The following is a 20126-nucleotide window of genomic DNA, read 5'->3' as shown; positions in this document are numbered from 1 at the left end:
AATCCCCAAATGTAAAGCTGTGTTACCATTTAAAGCTAAATGTACCGAAGACATCAGAAAAAGCTGTGAATTCTTATATGCAAACCCATACAGCTGTAATCCTTTAATTCCAGTTAAACTCACCTGCAATCCAAGGTTGAAATAATACTGAAGCACCTTTCTATCTAAAAAGACAGACAAATTTGTTACTATAATACATCATTTTGTGGGACTTAAGCTACATTAAGAGTAATATGGTCTCACCTGGAGGAAGATCATTGCCATTGGGGTCACAGGAATATGGGGGTGGTACAGAAGAACTCACAGTCTCACCCATTTCATTAACAGGCAGGAAAGGACCTAAATGGAACAGAAACACCTTGGTAATTGTCTACTGTAAAACAAGAGTGCACATTCTTTCAGCACATAAGCATTAGAATCGAAACCATAGCAACCACTGGATCTATGAAAGCTACTTAAGATTAATTTACAAAGATCATTCCTATTAACAGAACAATATACAAGCTATATCACCCCAATGGACATTTCTAGACTGCAGGGGAATGATTATGGATGCGAGCCAGGAAATTGAAGTTCAGGATTGTAATCACTAGAACTCCCAAGTACTAAAAGGTCAGACTTGTATAGCATGAAACCCTTCAGCCACAATGCCCAAGCTAAAAACTTTGTACCCATCTACACCAACTTCATTTGCCCACACCAAGGTCTGTACCCTTCTATGCCTTGCCTCTTACAGTGAAAACCTGTCTTCAGTATCATCTATACAGATCAATTTGTTACAGTACATTGACGTAATACAAAGTAAAACAATAACTGCAGAGTGAAGTGTTACAGTCAAAGTACATTGCAGGTAAATAAGGTGCAAGGTCAAAATGAGATAGATTGCCAGGTCAAGTCCATCTTAGCATTCTCTGGAACCGTCTAATAACAACAAATATTTTGCTTCCTGAATACTTTTGGGTGTATCTTACAGATTTTGAGCTGATCATGAAATTTCCCTATCACCTATATTATTTCAATTCATAATTCAAATTAACTAAAATGTTGCCCACAATGCAAGCCAAAAAGTTTTCCATCTTGTCCAGGCATCCTTAGGCAGGTGGCTACTGAATGACAGGGTGGGTTTTAGAAAGGCTATAAACTTCCGTGAAGGATTTCAATATTTGAGACAGATGTTTCCCAGAATAATAGATGCCAAGATTAAGGAAGACATTTTTGTTAGTCCACAAATCAAGGTCATCAATGACCGGCAATTCAAATAACTTCTAGTGGGACCGGTGGGGAGAGGAAAAAGAAATAAATTGCAAGGAAGGCATTCAAGGATGCTGAAAATTTTCTTGGCAACTCAAACATGTTGACAACATGCTTCAAGCCTCCAAAGCAAAGTGCAACACATTACTAGGGATTCATTTGTTGCATTCCTATTTAGACCTCTTCTCTGCAAATCTTGGTGCTGTCAATAACCAGGCATGGCAAAAGGTTTCACTGGGACATTGTGGTCATGGAGAAACTGTATCAGGGAATCCATCATACTGACTGATTATTGTTGGACACTTAAGCCTCATACAGCACAAATAAAACTCAAAACATTTTTAGCTTAGCTGAACTATCGCAAAGCACCAGCACCATTATGCAATTAAACACATTATATTCAATAAAAGTTAATTTTGATTCACAATTCCTATGTGATACAGTAGTCCAAAATTATGTGTTCAGATTCAAGTGGTCCACCTTAAACAAGATTAAAAACGGAGGAAGAAACTTTCAAAAAATTTTGTCATCCAGTGTAATCTTATAAGAAGCTTGTGCCTGGTGGTTTGTGCTTTCAGGCTTCTTCATCTTCTGCCCGATGGGAGGAGGCAGATGGAGTCTGATTATGTTGGCTGCTTTACTGAGGCAGTGAGAAGTGTAGACAGCCCAGAGGAGAGAGGTTGGTTGCAATGATGTGCTGAGCTATGACTACAACTTTGCAGTTTCTTTGCAGAGCAGTTCCCATACTAAGCCACAATGCATTCCAAGATGATGCTTTCTAAGAGGCATCAATAAAAATCAAGATAAATGGTAGAATATTTAGAGTCCGTCTTAAAGAATGGAGTTCTAGGATACTTGGAGGTACACATTAAAAAAAAATCCTCAAGTGAGCTTAGTTTCCTTAAGGGAAATAACAGGCAAGATAGACAAAAGAGTTGGTGGGTATTCACTTGGATTTTCACAAGGCCTTTGACAAGGCATCACGAGGATAAAAAAAAACAAGAGCCCCTGGTATTAATAGGAACGATACTACCATTGGCAGAAGATGGGTGACTAATAGTAAAGAGTGGGAATAATTCTCTAGTTGCCTGCTGGTGTTGAGTGGTATTTTGCAGGGGTCAGTTTTGGATCTACTACTTTTCACATTATATTTAATGATTTGGATGACAATTTTGCAAAAGTGTGCAGAATATACAAAGATAGGTGAAGGGGCAGGTAGTCTGCAGAAGAACTTGGACAGATTAAGAGACTGGGCAAAGTGGCAGACAGAACATGCTTATGCACTTTGGTAGAAGGAATAAAGGCACAAGCACACAGCAGTCCAATGGATATTAAGTATTTTATGAAGTCACAACACAATGTCCTGACCTTCAATATTCTATGCCATAATCTACGAGGACATGAAGCACATCAGATAGAACCTACAGCTGTCAGGATGGCTGTGTGGTCTAAGGTGCCAGACTCAAGGAATAAATTCCTTCCATAGTAGAGCAACTCCAACTGGAGGCGTGGGTTCCAATCCCACTTCTGATAAACTTTTTATGGCTGGTCTCATCAAGAACAATAGGAAACAGTGAGTATAGAGAAGTAGAGAGACTGGTGGATTGGTGCGAGAAGAACAACCACCCAAGCCTGAATGTGGAGAAGGCCAAGGAAATTATTGTGGACTTCAGAAAGGTGCAGATGAATCACCCCCGCTGCGCATACATGGCTTCTCCATAGAGTGAAGTGCACCAAGTTCCTGGGAGTTCACATCATGGATAACCTCACCTGGTCCCTTAATATCACTTCCCTGAACAAGGCGGCACAGCAGCGCCTCCACTTCCTAAAAATCGAGGCAAGCAGGGCTCCGCGCCCCCCCCCCCCCCAATCTTAACTAAGTTTACAGGAGCACCATTGAGAGCATCCTGACAAGTTGTATTTCCATCTAGTATGGGAACAGTCAAGCATCAGATCAGAAGTCCTTACAAAGAACTGTGAGAACAGCTGGGAAGATCATAGGGGTCTTCCTACCATCCACTGGGGACATTTATCAGGAGTGCTGCATACATAGAGCCCTTAGTATCAAGGTTCCCACCCATCCAGCATCCTCTGACTTTCTATCATCAGGCGGAAGACTATGATGCATAAAACAAGAATGATCAGCATGAGAAACAGTTTCTTCCCCCAGGCCATTAGGCTACTGAACTCCCTGCTGCATTGTATTTGAAGTGTCACTGTTCTGTACCTTACAACATTAATACTAATGCACTTTAGTTTGTTATTTATGTGCAATTCATCCTCACCTTCATAAGTTATTGTGCGCTGTGCTTGACACACTAGTTTGGAGGAACTCAAGGGGAGTTGAGTATAGGAGCAGAGGTCCTTCTGCAGTTGTACAGGGCCCTGGTGAGACTACACCTGGGGTGCTGTGTTCTGTTTTGGTCTCCAAATTTGAGGAAGGACATTCTTGCTATTGAGGGAGTGCAGCATAGGTTCACGAGGTTGATTCCTGGGATGGCAGGACTGTCATATGTTGAAAGATTGGAGCGACTTGGCTTGTATACACTGGAATTTAGAAGGATGAGAGGGGATCTGATTGAAACATAAGATTAAGGGATTGGACATGCTAGAGGCAGGAAACATGTTCCCAATGTTGGGGGAGTCCAGAACCAGAAGCCACAGTTTAAGAATAAGGGGTAGGCCATTTAGAATGGAGTTGAGGGAAATCTATTTTATGCAGTGCATTTCTATTTCTATAAAATCTATTTCAAAGCACCTGTTGTCCATTGTATGTTGTCTCAACTCTATATACTGTATATTATATGCTTTTAGATAGTTAACTGACAATAAACTTTACAGGACTTGATGTCTATTATTGACCCATTTTGCTACTTTCAGGGAACCATGGACTGAAATTCAAAGATCAATCTATTCAACAACCCAGGCAACTTTTCTTTTACACCCAATTCCAACACTTCAATTTGTATAGTTTTGAGCAAAAAGCTTAGATACAAAAATAATGTAAAAATCTACAAAAATCTTCAATTGAAAATCTGGAGTTTTGGGTGCTATCAAGTTATTGTAAGACTAATAGAAGAGTACCATCTATGGGATATTTAAGGTAGTGCAAGGACCATTAAATGGCTGGCTTTCCTTTCCTATCCCAAAGCTTTTGTTCATACAATGTGAGAAGCTACACAACTGAACTAAATGCATTTTAAATATAAACCGATTTCTAACCTGATTCAATTAAAAATACAATATTTGAACAGTACAACAGTATGTCAAAATTATTCATAACAGATCATTTCTGAAGCCGATTAAATTATGCAAATGACATGCACACACCATATACAATGGAAATGAGGACTGCTGGGACACCCAAGTCAAATGGACTGGTTAATTGGTTAACAGTCTTAATGCATGGGACGTAAAGGCAAGGGCATTGTGAAGTAGATGTTTCTAAATTACAGAACTAGAGGTCTGAAAGGCATTATTTCTATTCAAGTAAAATATGCTCAAGTTTAGCATGCTTTATTTAACTTTATTGCTATTTTGAAACCATACTTGCAGTTCATATTACTGTTGCCAATGCTTATAACTGCCATGTTTTTACAAATTGAACAGGGCAAACTGCATGTCTAATTTATGTAATATCCATTAAGGCTTCCTAATGACCCTGAAGCAAAGTTAAAAGTAAATTTGTTATCAAAGCACGTACATACATGTCACTATATACAACCATGAGATTCCTTTTCTTGAGCATACAATAAGTCTGTAACAGAATCAACGAATGAATTACTGACCCAGTCAGTAATTAGCACTGACAAACAGGTTTGTTGTAAAACAATTTACTGTAGTAATAGCAAAATAGAAATTAGTAGTTTAGCAGATTAATTCTTGGAGCCATTTAAATCTAGAATGCTGGGATGAATTGAAGTTTACCCAGAATCTGCAAACTAAATCTCAGAATCCTTCAAGCATTCTCCACTATTAGTTTATTGCAATAACTACATCTTGTGTGGATCCACATGGCAGAGGGCTGAAGCATTGATAATTACACGCGAGCAACTACATGAACTGGTTGACACACACTCCATTTGCACAGCTTGATTTGCAATCTGTCCATGGACACCTCTTCTGTCATGACAAGGCCACTCTCAGGTTGGAGGAGCATACCTCATATTCCATCTGTGTGGCCTCCAACCTGATGGCATGAAAACTTTTCTCCAACTTCCCATAATTTGTCCCCACTTCTTTTCCCATTCTGCACCCCCTTAACTTCTCACTGATCACCTTCTTCTGATGCCCCTCATCTCTCTTTATCCCATGGTTCATTCTCTTATCAGTTTCCTTCTCCAGCCCTTTACCCCTCCATCACTTCCCAGCTCTCACTTCATTCCCCTTATCCCAGCAATACCCCTTTGCCTTCACCTGGCTTCATCCATCACCTGCCAGCTTGTACTCCCACCCACACCTCCCCAACCTACTTATTCTAGCTTCACCACCCCCCCCCCCCCCCAAATCCTTTCTAGTCCTGACAAAAGGTCTCCGCCTGAAATGTTGACCATTTATTCCTCTCCATAGATGCTGCCTGGCCTGCTGAGCTCCTCCAGCATTGTATTAGTCTGGATTTCCCGCATTTGCAGATCCTTTGTTTATGGATAGTGTGATTGCTAGATTCTGACTAGGTGCAGCAAAATGTATAATTGACAATCACTAAAATACAAAGCATCTTAACATCTTCCCACTGCATGAAAAATTTAAAACAAGTTAAAAAAATCAATATTAAAAAACACTATATCCAGCTTCTTTGTAATCCATACCCGGCCTACCAACAGGATGAGAAGGCACAAGAACAGGTGGTGCAAGTGTCTGATGTGGCACTGTTGCGTAGGTCACTGAGGTTTGGTTTCCTTCTAGTGAGTTAGAGGAGAACTCGACACCAGAGGCTGCGCTGACACAAGAGGATGTTGATATCACCATTGAATTTCCCATCTGTCAGTAACAAGTTAAAAATTTTAACACCATGGATAAACTTTCACAAAAACATTGTTCAATTTTGAATAAGCAAAGCCCCCAAGCCATAACCATTACTAAAGTTTTAGTTAACACCAAAAGAACAATACATTCCATGGGAAACAGTAAACATTGAAAATGCAATGTTAAATTAAATCAATAGCCATCATACACAAAGCCCATATTCCAAGAACTCAAATTCAAAATAATCCCCATTTCTTCCTCTGAATGCAAACAAGCAATTCTGTACTACTTTTGATGTCATATAACCATTCCGTAGTTTTGAGTGGAACTGCATACCTGCTGTGAATAACTGAAATGTGTGCCAACTTGCCCCTCCTGGGGCGACTCTGCAGCAGAGCATCCCTCCTGAATAGACTACAAGACAAATAGATCATTTTCTTCCTTTGGTTCTAGAATAAAAAAATTCTTAGGCTAAAAGGTTCTAGTGCACAAGAAAAACATACAATGTTCATACATTGCACTATGTGCCTCCTCTCATTCCCAACCAGCAAAGAAAAGCCCTTTCACTAAAACCTCTGTAGTTAATGTAGAAGCTGCAATTTTGAACAGGACTGTTGAGCCATGGTTCAATATTGGTCTTTTCAATTCAATTCATTTAGCAACAAATCAGTGCTCATTTGTTTCAGTTCATATGTTTACAACCTACATTACTTTTAATGTTTGTATATCTGCATCTCCCATCTTATACTTTGATACCCTGATCCATTTGGGCTTTTTTATTCCATCATAACATTGATTCCCTAGTTCAAAATGTACTTCAATTACTTAAACACTAATTTGACAATCATTAAGCATAATGGATTCTTAAAATAGTGATTTCTATTAGTTTTCTATTGTTCCTGAAGGCACACAATGCTGCCCATTAGAGATTTTTAATACCCCGCCCAAATGGTAATACCTTTTTAATGGTGATATACACACTAAAATCTATTCAACTGAAAGTACACAAGTTGAACAATAACATTCAAATTCATATTACATAGACAAATTAATTTGAACAATTATGGACAATGTGAGAAAAAGCGACCAATTTAAGTAGCAGAGAGGATCTGGAACTTGCTGTTGAAATGCATGGAGGCAGAAGTCTAGCCACATTTTTATAATTCTCACAAAGCACCTGCAAATTCATGACTTGCAGGGCTACAGACCACGGACACGGAAGTCGGATTACCTAATGTCTATTTCTAACATGGCAAAATTCTACAATTTTATTTTACAAACCTACACTATTACTGAATTTTACTATGCAAACGTCCCATTTTTGACACCGAATTGGAAACAAGCTGGTCATTTGGTTCTTTAAAACTTGGCTTTATATTTAACATAGAAGATATTAAAATGCATGCAGAATGAAGTACACTTGCCAGGTTAGCTGTAGACTCCAGAGCACTATATATTGTTGGATCAGAATACCCAGAATCTGCAAATAAACAACATTCTAGAAACTAAAGGTACAGAATTACTCATACATTTACTGATATTTGGTTGAAATGCTGAATAGCCAATATTGAACAATAGGTTATTGATCTAAATGGGAAAAATAAGTTGTTGACCAGAATTATGCAATTTTCAAACAAATAGCTAGATGTTTGGTATTATTTTGTCTCCAAACAGCATAATGACCAAAATTCAAAAGAACAGATATGAATAAAATTTGCTTTGCCATTATAAATATTGAAAAGGTGAAAATGTGACTTTTAATTAACAGGTGCCACTTGACTCAGGAATTCTGAATTGTTAATTTCCTACATTGTCACATGCACTGTAATAATCTAACTACCAGACTGAAGACAATTACTACAAATTAATGCAAAGCTAAACTATCTTGTTTTTTCTTTAAAAAGAAAATTTTACTTTCAAATCATACACAATTTAGTTAAATTACAACTCTAGTACATGACTGGATTTTGCAATTTTTGCATGTTGACTTCTGTTAGATATATTAACAATCCTATCATGAAGTCAACTGACTACTTCAATGTTGAAGATCAAGTTCAATTGCCATTCAACCTTACATAAATATCCATGAATGCAGCCAAATAGATCAGCGTTCCTCCAGGGACAAGGTGCAAAACAGTACCAACAGTCAAACACAGCACATAAGATAGCAGTAAATTGTCACACACAAAAAAGCCCAAATCAGAGCCCATGGATATTGCTGGCAAAAACAAGACCGCAGCTGTCTGCAATCTAGTGCATCTTCCAGCAAGCAAACACAGAAGCACCAATGCCAATCTGGATACTTCACCACATCACCTCCAGTGTCACCCCTCTTGGCAGCTGCAATATATGACAACTTGGCATGAGGCTGCTTGCACTGAAACCGAGGCCACACAGTCCCCCTACCATCGGTCCCATCAATATGCCAGTGAACTGGACCTGCTGCATACTACATTACCAATGTCCAACAAGTTCTTGTGATCACAAGTGACTAGGTAAACATTCGCCACCTTCACACATCAACTACAATGCCTCTCTGTAGCAGTCAGCAACACTCTGCACCAAGTTCAGCTCCTCCGCCAACAAGCGACTTACTGATGGGGTAGACCTGCAGTACTTGAAGTACTGATGTTCAGCAGCGTCCTGAGATCATCAAAGGTTTCAAAAAAAACTTTAAGTGGCACAGTAGCACACCAACTTACCAGAAGAGTTTTTAAAATGGGGCTACAGCACAAAATACTTTGCATACAATATAAAGCACACCAGCCAGCAGAGCAGTGGCATCTACACTGGAATTCAAGGCAAATGGTCACAGGTTAGAATCCAGCAGGCTCCTTGCACGCTTTCCATCAGTGCTGGGTTGAGCTAGCAAGGCGGCCTTGTTTAAAAAAAAAAGACAAAAATGCCAAAGAAACGGCAAAGTTATCACCTAATGCGCCACAAGGTGGGGAAATGAACAAAGTGATAAGCAAATAGCAGGTTATGTCCAAACTAAATATCTTTTATCACTTTCCATGATGATTCAAAAGAAATGGTGGTCATAGAGTAGTCTTATCAATCGATTGGTTATTTGAATGAAATACTTCAACTTTTCTGTCTGATAACCTAGATCTCAACTCTACTTCAGTCTTAAATATATTCAATGGCTGAGCACTCACAGCTCCTTTAAATACACAATCCGTGTACATCTGAGAGCTGAGCGATATGGGAATGTTCAGATACATTAACTGCACCATAGTAACTCAAATTTGAAATCTAGTTTTAGTAACATGATCATGAAATGACAATTTTACAAAAATCTGGTTAAGATGCACAGGTATGAAATGGTGCAGTCTAATTTCAGCTGGTGCAAGTTGTATCTGAAATTGAAGTCGGGGTCTTCCGAATAGACATACTTGGGGTAAAGTGTTTACAAGAAAAATGAGATTCCAGCACCACAGGGAAGTCTGGTGTGATTCTAAAAGCAGGGACATTATATAGCACTGTCATAAAACAGTGTCTGGGCTAGAGATCTGCATTCACTCCTGGTGTCACATTTTTAAAAAGCATAAGGTTTTAGTATGATTCTAGGGACTTCAATTACTAAATTGGATGAGTAAAGTTGAGTTGCTCTAAATTCCTCTTAATCAGTGTGATGGGCCAAAGGGCAGTTATAACAATTTACATCTGCTTGATCAGGAATGCAAATCAGTATGCAGCATTATTTTTTTCAATTTAGTGGAATAAGAACTATTGCCAATGGCCAAAAATATTCGGATGCACATTAGATGTAAACCTGTGTACTACTTTATTTTGGAGATAAAGAGTATTTTATAGATTTATTCTATAACCTACTAGCAGAATTGTTCATTGATTTACTGCTAAAGCTTTTGGAAAAAATAAAATGGTAGTTTCACAACAAATGCTGTAAGTTTCAAGTATGCCATACCAACCTGTTGCTGCATAAAGAAAGTCGTCATGATATTCCCCTGCGAAAAGAAGATAGTGTTATTTTCCTCATCTGGAAAATTTATCTATTTGAAACTGGGAGGGGGGAGGAGAAGAAACACTAATGCAGAAATGCAGCTGTCACAAATTGTTCTGTTGGATTTTCAAAGATTAGCTAAACCAGTTCTTTGATCATAATTCGATACAGCTATCTGCAATTATAAAATTAAGCAGTTTAAGAACAGAAATTTGATTCCTTCAAAAAAAGTTTGATTACTATTTTATTAAAACCAAATGCTTTTAACAGAAACAAGAAAGCAATTGCAAAGGTAACTCGCATTATAATCAAAATCTCCAACTTCCAATAACTGCTCTAACCCGTCCCCTTTCTCTCCTGATCCAACTGGCCCCATTACCTTTTCCCCTTCTACCCTCTCCATCTGCCCATCACTCACACACTCTGCCCCACCTCCCCCCCCCACCCTTGCTCAATGTTTCATCCTCTAACAGATCCCATCTGTTATGTTTTGTAACTTCAGAACATTAATTTGGAGGAAGACGTGCTAGAGTGATAACGAATGCAATTCACATATTTATACACAACCCATGATTTAAACAATTTTTTATATATACATACACAAAGATTACTCAGTTACTGAAATTTTAAATACACCATCTTAATTTTCTCATATCCGCCTCTCCTTCCCAACATCTGACTGTATTCCCATTCTGTGCACCACCCCCTGCACCTGCCTGTTCTTGCTCCACCACTTCCAACCCATTGTTAAGAGACTGACTGGTTCCATCATTTTATTAGATGGATTCTTGACATCTAACCTTGCTATGGCCTTGTGTCTTATTGTCCATCAGTACTACATTGGGTAACTAATACTATTCTGCATTGTTATTTTGTTTCCCTTGTCCCTCAATGTACTGATGTGATGAGATGGTCTGTATGAATGGCATGCAAAACATTTTATCCACTGTACCTTGGTGCATGTGATAATTAAACCAATTCACCAGTTTGCTGCAGGACCCGTTTTCCTACCACCTAAATAACAGTAGGAGAACATAAACTAGACCCTACACTTCAACTTGTAAAGTAAATTGGGTCTAATTGGATGTAAAAACTTCTAACACCTCATCTTTCAACTCACCCCCATCATTAGGCTCATCAGCATCTTCAGCAGTGACCTGCTTGCCAACAGACACTGAGCTTCCACTTCTTGTTACCCAGTAGCTAGCTGGAGCTTGCATAACTGGAGAGGAAGCAGGCTGGCTCTAAAATAGAGAATTAACAACTTGACGATTGTTTTGGATAAAGTAAATTTTATCATCAAAGTCCATGTACAAGTTTTCTTGTGGGTATGCACAATAAATCCAATAACCACAATAGAACTAATGAAAGATCGCACCAACAAAGATCGTACAACCAGTGTGTAAGAACAAAAAAGGAAATAATAAATAAGCAACAAATACAGAATGAGATTGAGTCCGTAGGTTGTGGAAACATTTCAGTGATGGGACAAGTGAGATTGAGTAAGGAGCCTCCATCCACTGTATTGATTTGAATACATCCATTTGTATTCTTTGAATATGAATAGATCATCTGAATCAGAGGGCAATAAAATTAGTTAAAATCCTCAAGTACAACCAGAAATTGACATTCACTATAAAATGCTGCATTACAGAACAGAAAACTGAAAAAATACAATTACAATATCTACAATATTAATGCAACCAGACTCGAGAGTTAATGAACCTTTAAGTTTGTCTGAGTGTGATCTGCCTTTTAACAGCTGTTGAGGGGAACAATCACCACTGGCACATAGCAAATGCAGAGCATAACATCTATAACATGCTCTGCAGTTACACCATGCTACTCTGGCAGCTCTGTCCAAACCCACTAGATCTGCCAAGGTAGCAGGTGCAATGAAGTAACAGCATCTGCAAGTTTCCCCACAGAACTCATACACCATCTCGTCTAAATCCTGGATCTCCTTGCCCAATTGTACACTACAAATGCCTTCTCCAGAAGGACAGCAACAGTAGTGGCTTACCACCATTCTTTCCAAAAGCCACTAAGGAATAGCAACACCACCAGTGACACACACTGATCCCAAATACCAATTAGAAAATCTGGGATCTGTTTTGGGGCAAGGATGAACTGTACAAAGGTGACGGGTTGCACTTAACAGGTGGGGGACCAGCATTCTGGCAGGCAGGTTTGCCACTGATACACGGGTGTGTTTAAACTAAACGGTGGGGTTGGGGAGGAGACAAACTGGAAATACAAGGGAGTTAAAGGGAAAGAGAATAAGTTAAAAAAGACAACAGAATTAAAGGGGCAGAAAACTCAGGAAGGGATCAGAGAGTATGGCCAAGTGCAATAAGGATTGAGAAGCAAGGGGAGTAACTGATTAAAAGTATTATACAGTTGGCCCTCCTTATCCACAAGTTCCGCATCTGCGGATTCAACCAGCTACGGATCGGGAAAACCCGGAAGTTCTCTCTCCAGCACTCGTTATTTGAGCATGTGCAGACTATTTTTTTCTTGTTATTATTCCCTAATACAGTATAACAGCTATTTACATAGCACTTACATTGTAGTAGGTACTATAAGTAATCTAGAGATTTAAAAGTACAGGTAGTCCCCAGGTTATGAACGAGTTCCGTTCCTGAGTCAGTCTTCAAGTCGGATTTGAAGTCGGAACAGGTACATCAGGTATTATTTAGCGTCAGTTAATCAAACGTTTGTCTTTGTATATAGTATATATTTTACCTTTATGCATATAAAACACAAACATGTATTTCAATAATTAAACCACTGCATTGCTTAGTAATAATTGTAGCTTTCATTGGGGCAGGGCCTTTCACACGCTCCATTAAAATTGTTCTGATCGTTGACTGACTGTAGTCTAACACTTTTTCGATGATCGATGCCATTTCACCTCTTTCCAATTACTTCCACTTTATTTTCAATCATGATTATTTTCGTGAACAGAAACACTGCGGATTCAGAGCTGCACCGGGTCCTAAAGACCTTATTTAACCTGTCTCAGTGCAGTGGTCTGGGGTTCTGCTGGGTCCTAAAGACCACCCCACTAGTCAGCTAAATAAGGGACTTGAGCATCTGCGGGGGGTCTCGGAACCAATCCCCCACGGATAAGGAGGGCCGACTGTAGAAGAATGTACAAAGTATAAGAAATAAAAGTGGATGAGCTTGAGGCTCAGTTGGAAAAAGGCAAGTATGATGTTGTAGGAATAACAGACATAGCTGCAAGAGGACCAGGGCTGGGAAATGAATATTCAAGGGTATACGTCCTATCGAAAGGACAGACAGGTGGGCAGAGGGGGTGGGGTGGCTCTGCTGGTGAGGAATGAAATTCAGTCCCTGGTGAGGGGTGACATAGAATCAGGAGATGTAGAGTCAGGATGGATAGAACTGAGAAATTGTTAGGGCAAAAAGACCCTAATGGGAGTCATCTACAGGCCCCCCAAACAGTAGCCTGGAAATAGGGTGCAAGTTGAATCAAGAGCTAAAATTGGCATGTCACAAATGTAATGCTACTGTTGTAATGGGAGATTTCAACATACAGATAGACTGGGAAAATCAGGCTGGTACTGGACCCCAAGAAAGGGAGTTTGTGGAGTGCCTCTGAGATGGACTCTTAGAGCAGCTTGTACTGGAGCCGATCAGGGAGAAGGCAATTCTGGATCTAGTGTTGTGTAATGAACCGGATTTGATCAGGGAACTCGAGGTAAAGGAGCCATTAGGAGGTAGTGACCATAATAGGATAGGTTTTAATCTACAATTTGAGAGGGAGAAGGAAAAATCTGAAGTGTCAGTATTACAGTTGAACAAAGGGGACTATGGAACCATGAGAGGGGAACTAGCCAAAATTGACTGGAAGGATACCTTAGCAGGGATGACAGTGGAACAACAATGGTAGGTTTTTCTAGGAATAATACAGAAGGTGCAGGATCAGTTCATTCCAAAGAGGAAGAAAGATTCTAAGGGGAGTAGGGGGCAACTGTGGCTGACAAGGGAAGTCAAGGACAGTATAAAAATAAAATAGTATAACATAGCAAAGATGAGCAGGAAGCCAGAAGATTGGGAAACTTTTAAAGAGCAAAAAAAATAACTAAAAAGGCAATAGGGAAGAAAAGTTGAGGTACGAAGATAAGCTAGCCAAGAATATAAAGGAGGATAGTAAAAGCTTCTTTAGGTATGTGAAGAGAAAAAAATTATTTAAGACTAAAGTTGGTCCCTTATGGGGAACAAGGAAATGGCAGATGAGTTGAAAAGGTACTTTGGATCTGTCTTCACTAGGGAAGACACTGTCTCTCGGTTGTAATAGTGGAGAGGGGACCTAGGGTAATGGAGGAACTAAAAGAAATTCACATTGGGCTGAAAATGTTGTTGGGTAGACTGATGGGACTGAAGGCTGATAAATCCCTGGGCCTGATGGTCTGCATCCCAGGGTACTTAAAGAGGTGGCTCTAGAAATCGTGGACGCATTGGTAATCATCTTCCAATGTTCTATAGATTCAGGATCAGTTCCTGAAGATTGGAGGGTAGCTAATGTTATCCCACTTTTTAAAGAAAGGAGGGAGAGAGAAAACAATTATAGACCAGTTACCCTGACATCAGTGGTGGGGAAGTTGCTGGAGTCAGTTATAGAAGATGAAATAGCGGTACATTTGGATAGCAGTAACAGGATCAGTCCAAGTCAGCATGGGTATACAAAAGGGAAATCATGCTTGACTAATCTTCTGGAAGTTTGAGGATTTAACTATGAAAATGGACAAGGGAGAGCCAGTGGATGTAGTACCTGGACTTTCAGAAAGCCTTTGGTAAGGTCCCACATAGGAGATTAATAGGCAAAATTAGAGCACATGGTATTGGGGGTAAGGTACTAACATGGATAGAAAATTGGTTGGCAGAGAGAAAACAGTAGGGATTAACGGGTCTCTTTCAGAATGGCAGGCAGTGACTAGTAGAGTACCGCAAGGCTCAGTGCTGGGACCACAGCTATTTACAATATACATTAATGATTTAGATGAAGGGATTAAAAGTAACATTAGTAAATTTGCACACGACAAAGCTGGGTGGCAGTGTGAAATATGAGGATGTTAGGAGAATGCAGGGTGACTTGGACAGGTTGGATGAGAGGGCAGATGCAGTTTAATGTGGATAAATGTGAGTTTATCCAATTTGGTGGCAAGAACAGGAAGGCAGATTTCTAACTGAATGGTGTAAAGTTAGGAAAAGGAGACGTACGAGATCTAAGTGTCCTTGTTCATCAGTCACTGAAAGTAAGCATGCAGGTACAGCAGGCAGTGAAGCTAATGGGATATTGGCCTTCATGACAAGGAGAGTCGAGTATAGGAGCAAAGAAGTCCTTCTGCAGTTGTACAGGGCCCTGGTGAGACCACACCTGGAGTATTGTGTTCAGTTTTGGTCTCCAAATTTGAGGAAGGACATTCTTGTTATTGAGGGAGTGCAGCGTAGGTTCACGAGGTTGATTCCCGGGATGGCAGGACTGTCATATGTTGAAAGATTGGGGCGACTGGGCTTGTATACACTGGAATGTGGGGAGAAGGCAGGAATGAGGTACTGATTGTGGATGATCAGCCATGATCACATTGAATGCCTGGCTCAAAGGGCCAAATGGCCTACTCCTGCACATATTGTCTAAAAGAATTCACTCACGGCATAATGCATTAAGGAGCTGTGTTTATAATGCAAGTGAAAGTCAACAACTAAGCAAATTATCCTGACAAAATGTTTGTAGGCAAGTACCATGCAGTTATTCACTCACTTGTACATTAGGAAAATGTGGCTCATTTCCTTCCTCAATTTCATAGAAAGCAACAGTTTCTTCAATTGTTCTTGACCCTTCATTCTCTGGTATGTAGCCAAATTGGCAATCCTTGTTGACATATTGAAAGGGTCTGCGACTTCTGCTGCAAGAGCTTGTTGAAAATAGTAAATACATCCAGAAACATCGATTAAAGCAGCTAAGTTAGGCAAGTTCAGCTCTTAAATTTGGATAACATGCAACATTACCAACCTTAATTCCCTCACGATCTTATAAATATCTTGAATATAAACAGATTGTGAACACACAATGGCTTTCTAGAAACATTTTTCCTTCTCTTCACAATATTGTTATCCTTTAATCTTCAGGTTTACGCCTTTCAGTAGAATTTAAACTGTTTTCTTGTTATTTATGACAGACCATTATTTTTACAAACCATTACACAGGATAAATCACACAGAAACAGGCCACTAGGTACAATGAGTTCCTGTTAGAAAGCATCCAAGATAGAGCTATTAGATTAATTTAGTGGAAAAGGACGAGTTAAACTACTTTGTTACAAATTCTTTATGTAGATAATGCCTTCATCTTCCCTTTCCTCACACTTCAATATGCAAGGGGATTGGGAAAATCAGGTTGGTGTCAGATCGCAAGAGGGAATTTGTTGAATGCCTACGAGATAGCTTTTTAGAGCAGCTTGTGCTTTAGCCTACTCTGGGAAAGGCCATCTTAGATTGGGTGTTGTGCAATAACCCAGATCTTCTCAGGGAGCCTAGTGCAAGGAACCCTTAGGAGGCAGTGATCATATGATTGAATTCATACTGCAATTTGAGGGGAGTGAAGCACAAGTCACATGCGTCAGTATCGCAATGGAATAAAGGTAATTACAGAGAGGCATGAGAGCAGAACTTGCCCAGGTGGATTGGAGGTGGATACTGGTGGGGATGACGACAGAGCAGAGGTGGCTGAAGTTCACAAGGTGCAGGACAGGCATATCTCAAAGAGGAAGTTCTCAAATGGCAGTGTTAGGCAACCATGGCTGGCAAAGTTAAGGACTGCATAAAAGCCAAGGAAAGGGGCATATTAAGGTAGCAAGAGTGAGTGGGAATTTGGATGATTGGAAAGCTTTTAAAATCTAATAAAACTCAACTAAAAAAGCTAAGGGGAAAGATGAAATAAAGGCAGACTAGCCAATAATATAAAGCAGAATACAAGAAGTTTTTTTTAGTTATATGAAGAGGTGAGAGTTGATGCTCATGGGGTAGTACTGGGGGACAAAGATGGCAGATGAACTTAATGGGTATATTGCATCTGCCTTCACTGTAGAAGACACTAGCAGTGTGCCAGAGGTCCCCGAGTGTCAGGGAGCAGGAGTGTGTGCCATTGCTATTACAAAGGAAAAAGTGCTACGCAGGAGGAAAAATCTCAAGGTGGACAAGTCACTTGGACCAAATTGGTCTATATCCAAGAATCTTGAAGGGTTGATGAAGAGATAACAGATGAATTGGTCATGACCTTTCAAGAATCACTTGATCCTGGCACGGTCCTGGAGGACTAGAATACTTCACTCTTTAAGAAGGCAGGAAGGCAAAATAAATTATAGGCCAGTTAGCCTAACCTCAGTTGTTAGGAAAGTGTTAGAGTCTATTATTAAGGATGAGGTTTCAAAGTACTTGGTGACTAATGATAAAATAAGTCAAAGTCAACATGGTTTCTGTAAAGGGAAATCTTGTCTGACAATCTGTTAGGGTTTTTTGAAGTAGTAACAAGCACAGTGGACAGGGAAGAGGTAGTGAATGTCATTTACTTGGATTTTCAGAAGGCATTTGTTAAAGTTCCACACGAGGCTGCTTCACATGATAAACTCCTATGGCGTTACAGGAAAGATACTGGCATACATAGTTGAATGGCTGACAGTCAGGAGGCAGCAACTGGAAATAAAAAAAGGGACCTTTTCTGGTAGGCTGCCAGTGACTAGTGGTGTTCTTTGAGGGTCAGTATGGAGACTGCTGCTTTCTACATTGTTTGTCAACGATTTAGATAATGGAATTGATGACTTTGTGGCAAAGTTTGCAGATGATACAAAAATAGGTAGAGGGGTAGGTAGTGCTGAGGAAGCAATGCAATTGCAGCAGGACTAGGACAAATTGGAAGAATGGGCAGAAAATTGGCAGATGGAATACAGTGTTGGGAAATGTATGATAATACATTTTGGTAAATGAAACAATAGTGAATCTGTACCCAAGAGAAAATTCAAACATCTGAGCTGCAGAAGGATTTGGGAGTCCTCGTGCAAGACTCCCAAATTAGGACAGGGGTAAGGAGGACTTTTTTTTTTAAGCCCAAGAGCAGTAAATCTGTGGAATGCTCTGCCACAGATAGCGGTGGATGCCAAGTCTGTGCATATACTTAAGGTGGAAGTTTATCATTTCCTGATCCATCAGTATATCAAAGGAAATGGCGAGAAGGCTCATGCATGGAGTTGAATAGAATCCAGGATCAGCCATGATAGAATGGTGGAGCAGATTCAATGGGCTGAATGGCCTAATTCTGCTCCTATGTCTCAGTCTTAAGTTAGCAAGGTAGTCTAATTCAAACCTATTCTACAAACTTATATTTCCTGTTTCTTTCTAAACACTAGTTTACTCTGCAGACATTCATCAGCAGGATGAGTATGTCCTTTACCAAATTATTACCACATATTTAAAGCCTACCGACCACTTTAATTATCCCATTTAGCAGAAGAACAGCCTGGGGACCGAGATTTTGATCAGTCACATATAGAAAACAGAAGTAGTACAATATTAACAGAAACTTAAATGCTAACCAGTAGATGTACACAAAACTAAGGTGGCCTTTACCCCCACTCTTCCGCACCCCCTAACTCCATTCCCATGCAATTGACATACGTCTTTACCAAAGAGCAAAATGGCATGCAATCTTTTACCAAAGCTGCTTTGAAACAAATTAGAAACACCAACACGAGCAGGCATTTTTTCTTCTGATTTTGCATTAAGAATTTTGTGCTGCATCTTTTTACACCTCTTCCTACTAAAAGGTACAAACCACAGGGAAGTAGTCACAACTCACCACCACGTAAGATAGCTGTGACAGGCCCATTGCCTTTGGCTCACCACTGCTACTGGGTTCCCTCAGTCTGAGAAATGCAAGCTACCTTCAATGGTTTCATTGACCATAAGTGAGGATGTTTATAGATTACTTAAAATTGCACACTGCAAAGGTTAATGATAAACAACAAAGTCACAAGGAGGACAATGATCATCATGAGAATCCCCTCAATATTCAAAGGCAAATCTATCCAATTCATCTCAGGAAACCCTTCACAATCAAAGTTCTGTGGAGCATGCTTTTGAAAGAAGCATAGTTAGGCCAGCCTGAAATATTGGAACAACAGGCAGATCGAAGGCCAGATATACTGGATTCTGGTTAGTTGGGACAGCTGCTTATTTGGGACAACTTTTAAAACAATGAGAACATAGCTGGGATTCCTTCATTTATTTAGGGCACTAAGTTGCTTATTTGGGACAGGAGGCAGGTTCTAGCTAGCATCAGTTTTGTGCAACACGAGTGAATCTGCAGATGTTGGAAATAAATAAAAACACAAAATGCTGGCAGAACTCAGCAGGCCAGACAGGATCTACGAGAGGAAGTAGTGACAGATACGTCGTCACTACCTCCTCTCATAGATGCTGTCTGGCCTGCTGAGTTCTGCCAGCATTTTGTGTTTTTATCAGTTATGTGCACATGGATGTTAGACACCGCACAGTTCTTGGAGCAAAGATTTAAAGTAGCATCAGTGGCATGTACTTGCGTTCAAAAATAAGTGATTGTTTTTGTCACTGATACATGGCAAGAAATAAGCAAGACAATTTAGAACAGTTTTGCTCACTGGTTTCAAGCATTCACGCTTGGAGATGCCAGAAATGGAAAGGAGTGAAAATGAAAATTTCATTAGTTCAACAAATGAGGTATTATGAAGAATTGAGGCATTAACAATGGCTGGATGGGAGATGCCAGAGAGTAGTGGTGGATAACTGTTTGTCAGGTTGGAGGCCAGTGACTAGTGGTGTGCCTCAGGGATTTGTACTGGGTCCAATGTTGTTTGTCATATACATTAATGATCTGGATGATGGGGTG

The 20126-nt window shown here is 39.9% G+C and overlaps 1 protein-coding gene across 1 annotated transcript in view; it reads right to left on the bottom strand.

The window, feature by feature from the left end:
* Nucleotides 1–20126, bottom strand: part of alg13 (ALG13 UDP-N-acetylglucosaminyltransferase subunit) — a 103345-nt gene that overhangs the window by 3311 nt on the left and 79908 nt on the right. The window contains exons 19-26 of the mRNA XM_073059862.1: nucleotides 15969–16122; nucleotides 11301–11424; nucleotides 10149–10184; nucleotides 7641–7696; nucleotides 6553–6630; nucleotides 6060–6231; nucleotides 244–339; nucleotides 124–164 (exon numbers count right to left, since the gene is read on the bottom strand). Of these exons, the coding sequence (XP_072915963.1) occupies nucleotides 124–164; nucleotides 244–339; nucleotides 6060–6231; nucleotides 6553–6630; nucleotides 7641–7696; nucleotides 10149–10184; nucleotides 11301–11424; nucleotides 15969–16122 (757 nt within the window). The remainder of the gene's footprint in view (nucleotides 1–123; nucleotides 165–243; nucleotides 340–6059; nucleotides 6232–6552; nucleotides 6631–7640; nucleotides 7697–10148; nucleotides 10185–11300; nucleotides 11425–15968; nucleotides 16123–20126) is intronic.

The sequence above is a fragment of the Hemitrygon akajei genome, chromosome 10 (assembly GCF_048418815.1).
Source record: "Hemitrygon akajei chromosome 10, sHemAka1.3, whole genome shotgun sequence".
NCBI lineage: Eukaryota > Metazoa > Chordata > Chondrichthyes > Myliobatiformes > Dasyatidae > Hemitrygon > Hemitrygon akajei.
Note: the sequence above shows the minus strand (reverse complement) of the source record. Positions and strands in the feature narration are given on the sequence as shown.